Source organism: Gavialis gangeticus, unplaced genomic scaffold, assembly GCF_001723915.1.
Source record: "Gavialis gangeticus isolate Ggan-Ray unplaced genomic scaffold, GavGan_comp1, whole genome shotgun sequence".
NCBI lineage: Eukaryota > Metazoa > Chordata > Crocodylia > Gavialidae > Gavialis > Gavialis gangeticus.
Window position 1 is genome coordinate 2,924,470 of NW_017729004.1, and position 5,753 is coordinate 2,930,222.

At 51.6% G+C, this 5,753-nt stretch overlaps 1 protein-coding gene across 1 annotated transcript in view; it reads right to left on the reverse strand.

The window, feature by feature from the left end:
• PTH1R (parathyroid hormone 1 receptor) overlaps positions 1-5,753 on the reverse strand; it is a 179,808-nt gene that overhangs the window by 28,956 nt on the left and 145,099 nt on the right. The window contains exons 5-6 of the mRNA XM_019508028.1: positions 4,361-4,455; positions 2,332-2,518 (exon numbers count right to left, since the gene is read on the reverse strand). Coding sequence (XP_019363573.1) covers positions 2,332-2,518; positions 4,361-4,455 — 282 coding nt within the window. The remainder of the gene's footprint in view (positions 1-2,331; positions 2,519-4,360; positions 4,456-5,753) is intronic.

A 5,753-nucleotide genomic window follows, 5' to 3' on the forward strand; every position in this document is an offset into this window, starting at 1 on the left:
AGAGTTTTCCTCCTCGACAACATGGGCTGACCCTGAGCCAACGTGATGGCAGCCGCCTTTGACTCCAAGAACCAAGCTGGTGGCTTTCCAAACTAAACCCATGAGGCTCTTCAGCTTTTCCGGGGATCGAGTGCGGGCAGGGACATCATGCACACGGCATAGTGGGTTATGATAATGCATGGACCATGGTGAATAATCCTGAAATACCCCTCTGCAATTTGGAAAGCCAGGGGGTGGAGGGATGCTCCTAAACCTAGCTTCTCCAGGAATTGGGTACGGGCAGGGACATCATGCATGCTGCGAAGTGGGTTATGACAATGCATGGACCGTGGTAAATAATCCTGAAATGCCCCTTTGCAGTTTGGAAAGCCAAGGGATGGAGGAATGCTCCTAAACCTGGTCAAACTGAATCCCTTAAAAGATTTCAATGGAGCAACACTGGTTTCATGGGGAGAGAACTACGGATAAGCTCCACTGAAAGCACTCCTGTGACCACACAGCTTAAACATTCAAGCTCTCTTTATGCTAGCTAGCTCAGGGGTAGTCTAGCTGTGGCAGCAGGGAAGACAGTGTGGGCTGCAGAAGTCACCTGAGCTAATATTTGGGCAGTTTGCTCCTGCTGAGCTCCATGTTACCACCAACGAGACTGCTTCCAACGCTACCTAGAGCAATGCTCGTTCCAGTAGGCCATGAACTGCAGGCACGGCAATGACTGCGGGGCAGACCTGGCCTAGATATGGGAGCGTAAGGCCTTTCTTTCATCTTCTCCAGGCTAAATCAGCCCAGCTCCCTCAGCCTCTTCTCACAAGTTGTGCCCACCATTTCCATTGCCCTCCACTGGACTCTCCAATTTATCGACATGGACTTAGGCACCTACATGCAATTCTGTTCCACTCTGCTCCAGTGCTGGAAAAGGGACTCTCAATTAGACCTCTGGCAGACGTTACACTTATGGTGGGAGCAACCAGTTAATGCCAGCCTGGCCACACATTCATGCCATGAATGGGAGGAAGAAACGGGAAATAAACCACAATATCGTGCTACAAACTATGTGTAATATTTGCGTGGCTGGTTTCCATCGCACCTTAAACTGAACGTGTGCAAGGGTCCCTGCCGTGCAGCCCGACGGCTGACTCCAGCGTGGTCCCGGGGGTGGAACCGCCAATCAACTGATTGGCAGCATCAGCCCTGGCACAGCACCAAAGCACGTTCAACAGCCTAGTGCGGTCCCTCAATCAGCTCTGGGATTGCACCAGTTCACCAGGCACCCTGCTTTCTACTTGCTGGTGTAGGGGGGCAGTCTGGGATCATGATCCCGGACCCTCCTGCACTGGAAAATAGTAGCAGCATGATTGGGATCTGATCCCTGACCCCAAAATTACCATGGAAGGACATATGGTTGTTAGGATCTGAGAACAGATATTGGATGCATGTAGGCTAGGGGCTTTTATGCATCTAATAAGTAGGACAGAATCTGTCCCATTGCATCTACTACTAATAATCAGAATAATGTGTTAAAATGGGAGCAGCCAACAACAGTGGGAGTAGCAGGTTTCAACATGCCAGGACGACAACAGCCCCTCTCTTTCTAATGGCATCCAATGCTGCGATGCACCTTTCCAACATGTGTTTCACCATCCGAGCCAGGGTTGTTAAATCGTAACGGGAGCAGTAAGTTGTAACACATTGTAAACTGCAGCGAAGTGAGATGTTTAATGAGGTACGGCTCCAGCTTAAAGCCTACATCCTCTCCCAGCTCTGTTCTCTGGACTCAGAGCTGAGTTGAGGGCTTTCCAAGTCACGTAGCGCCGCGTCCAGGAAAGGCAGGCATGTCAGTCAGAGGGCACAGGTCTGACAGCTCTTGCTTTGAACAGCAGAGTGGAAAAGCATTGCGTTACGGACCAGAGAGGAAAGTGTGCGCTGCGAGACTGATACACGGATGGAGGCAGCAACGCTTCTGGAATAGAGAGGAGACTCTCTCCTGGGTGCTACTGTCATCGGGAAACTGTGCAATAGGAGTGGGCAAAAACCCCAACCCTAATATTCCCTGTAATGATCATGGATAGAAAATAAAAGTCCCATTTGCATTGATCAGATAGGTCAGAGGGGTCTTTAGGACCCACATAAACCCTGGACTGAATTCAGGCTGGTGAGCAGAGAAGGCGTACGAGCACTTGTATGTGTGGGACACGGGGTGGTGTGGGTGGTAGTGGAAAGAGAAAGCTCTCCAAGAGGGGAAGAGGCATGAAAGTCTGCAGCCTCCAACCCTCGGGGCGCTACGGGGAGGCGATACGCAAGAGGGAGAGAGAAGCGGGCAGACACAATACTCACAAACTGCGACTTATCCGCTGGTGGGGCCTCAGTAATGGACTTCAGGTCTTCTTCTGAGATGCGCTCCATCTCCTCCAGATATGACCCCGAGTACAAGACCGCGTCCTTCACAAAGATGCTGACGGCTCTCAGCATGAAGGAGACGAATAGGTGCATGTGGATGTAATTCCTCGTGCAGTGCAAACGCCTGGGCAGGAGAACAAAAGGGCGAAAAGGTGGGAAGTCCACCTGGGCACGGGCCAGATTCACCTGTGCTTCCCTAAAGCCACCTTGGCTGCCAGTCGCTGGTGGGTTCAAGTGATTTTGTCCCACAGTGGGACCTCTCCTCCCAACAGCACCACGTGGCTGCTGTGGACCCGGTCCAGAGTCAGAGCCCCGTTACAATGCAAATTCACCCTGGGGAACTCAACGGGTCCTCCCCTGTCTTCAGGGGGACTGGGCAGAGGGTTGAAAAAGAGCCACAGGGTGCCACGAGCCTTGTGGTAGGACCTGGAAGGATGCTCTGGGCAAGGACAAGGTAGGGTTCGGTGGTGCCTGAGATGACACACTCCCAGCTTTGGAAAAAGAGCAGGATGGGTGGCCAATGATGATCTGGTAAGACAGGGGTGTTAGTCCCCGTGCCTGGGAAAAACTTCATCTTGGGTTAGAAGTTATATCCCATCTAGCTGCCTCCCCTCCACAGTTTCCATGACACCTCCTATTGCGCGGCATTGTCAGACCCCAGGACCCGGGAGTAGGGCTCTACAACAGCCGCGGCAGCCTTGCAGCAGTGGGTGGACTGGTCCCTGAATAAAAAGACTGTCGAGCAATTTGAGATCCTGTAGGTCAGAAGCAGTGTCCTCATGGGAGGGGTGATATTATTTAATTGTTCAGGGCAGTGCTGTGAGAGGCTGTGAGCTCATATCCATTGAAATCTCCCGGCTTTGATGGCAGTATATATTTCGGTGGCTAATGCAAGCGGATTGGGCTGTGGACCGGTGGAGAGGTGGGTGAGCTGAGCCGGAGGGTGCTGGTCCTGCACTGTTGCTTCTCCCACCATAACCTCCAACTTTAGCAGTGACACAGCAGCGAGGAGAACTGCTCAGCACCAGGAGGTGCGAGATGTGAGCATCCTCAGAGTTTCTATTTTGGCGGGGAGAGTTACAGCACTAAAGCTTTTTACCAAACCTTCCTGCTCCGTAATAGGCAATGAGGCATTTAGGAGGAAGAGGCCTCACAGGACCTTGCAATGGAGGACGACACAGTGCAGGTGCCACGGTGCCAAGGCCAGTGTCTTGCTTTGGGTGCACATCAGACCTACACGCACAGATTCTCTCCACCTCCTGAGCTAAGAAATTTGCCCTCCCAGAGGTCTGCATGCTCGAAAAGCCAAAGGTTGCCTGTCTAATTCTCGGGTCTATGGTTTAGCCTCGGGCAGGGCAGCGGTGCCTGCAAGCTCATTTGCAGACGCTGCAGAAGTTGCATTGCCCTGCCGCCGTCGTGATGCGCTGCAGCCAGCTGACCACCCTCCAGCCGAGAAAGAAGCCACCCTCCAGCTGAGCGTGATGCACTCCAGCCAGTTCCCTCCTGACAGTCTCCATCCCTGACCACAGGCAGCAGGTGTGAGCACCACACCGAGAGAAGAGCGGGCTCTATAAGCTCTTCCCCATCACAGTTGGAGGAATCCGCATCTAGGGGCTACCAGCCATTTCTTGCCCCCGGTGCATGCTCTTAGGAACACGAGGACATCAGAAAAGCTTTGCTGTTCTTCCCCCAGGGCTTGGACTCATTCAGACTTCACCCCTGTTACAAATAGGAGCATTAGCTTGTTCCACTGCAGGGCTGAGCTCTCTCCACACGGGCCATTTACTGCAGGACGGAAGAGTTTGTGCCCAACCCTCCACACCATCTTTGTTTCAATGGCACGACCCACAACTAAGACGACCTCCACGTCAGCCGGAGGAGATGCACACGCAAAGCAGGTTCATGACATCTGAAAACCCAAGTACCTCTGCTGATAAGAAATCGATAGCTCAAAACAGACGCCTACCTGAAGTATCCCAGGATAAGGACAGCCACTGTCAGGGAGCCCAGGGAGATGGAGTATCCGACAGTATAAATCACATAGAGACGATCAAAGACCTCCTGCAGCACAAACGATGGGAAAAATAGATGCTGATTTAGAATTAATTCCATTGCAAGGTAACACAGCGGTGCTGGCCACATAGGGATGAAGGCTATCGCACCTGCCGAGAATATAAACCCACGGATTAAAGGAGTGTGGGGGGTGATTATAGCAATATCACTGTATGGACCCAGTGGACAACAATACATGATTTTCTAGTGACACTAGGGCTGCCAGGAGTCTTTGCAGGTGCTTCGAAGTTTAAACGGGTGCCTCGCATGTCCAGTATACGTTGCATTTTGGTAGCGTTTTTCATCCCAAAGGACCCCAAGGCACTATGCTGACACACGGCGAAATCATGTTCTTACTCAGGTCTATTCACACAAAACATCCATTCCTTTAAGGTTTTTGCTTGACTAAGGATGTGTGGGATTTAGCCCAGCAGGTTACTCTGAAATGCTACCAGGGTGGTGGGTGTCTAGCATGAACTCCTGGAGAGAAACAAAATTTTGGCCAACAGATACTAGGAGAAAACATCTTCCCCTGCAATATGACCTGTCATCTCTATTGCACACATGTGACTTCCGCTTGCAAAGTCTCACCACAACAACCTTGCCACAATGGGGCTGCAAAGGGGATGGAGCTGGGCTGTGCTCGGTGGGGGTAGATGGCAGGACAAGGAGCAATGGGCTCAAGCTGCAGAAAGGGAAGTTGAGGCTGGATATTAGGAAAAACTCTCTCACTAGGAGGGTGGTGAAGCACTGGAGCGGGTCACCCAGAGAGGTGGTGCACTCTTGATCCTTGGAGGTGTTTAAGCCCTGGGTTGACCAAGCCTTGGCTGGGATGATGGAGCTGGGGCTGGTCCTACTTGGAGCAGGGGGTTGGACTAGATGTGACCTCCTGAGGTCCCTTCAACCCTCGTTTTCTATGTCTCTATGACAGACTACACATCCCTGTAGGACTCTACCCTGCTTTTGGACAGAGACTAGGTGACCTTAGGTACCTCACACCTTAAATGTCTAGGAAGCCATGGCTTCAGAAACCCTTCTCTTTGAGTCAGCTTTCCCATAGATGACTGGAGGCTTATTCCCAGGCAAGGAACATGTCAAGAATATCAGCTTTAGCAGGGTTAAAACAGTTACTAGCATTTCAGCTCCACAGGCGCTTTCATCTCCTTTGCCAAGAAATAAACTCAGAAGAAACCAACCAATTCAGCATCTTTTTGCTCAGCCCTCCCCTCTTCCCGGCCAAGTTTCAATAACATTAGTAACGCTGGGCTCAGGATGACAGCTCTGATTTTGATTTAGGGCTAGAAATG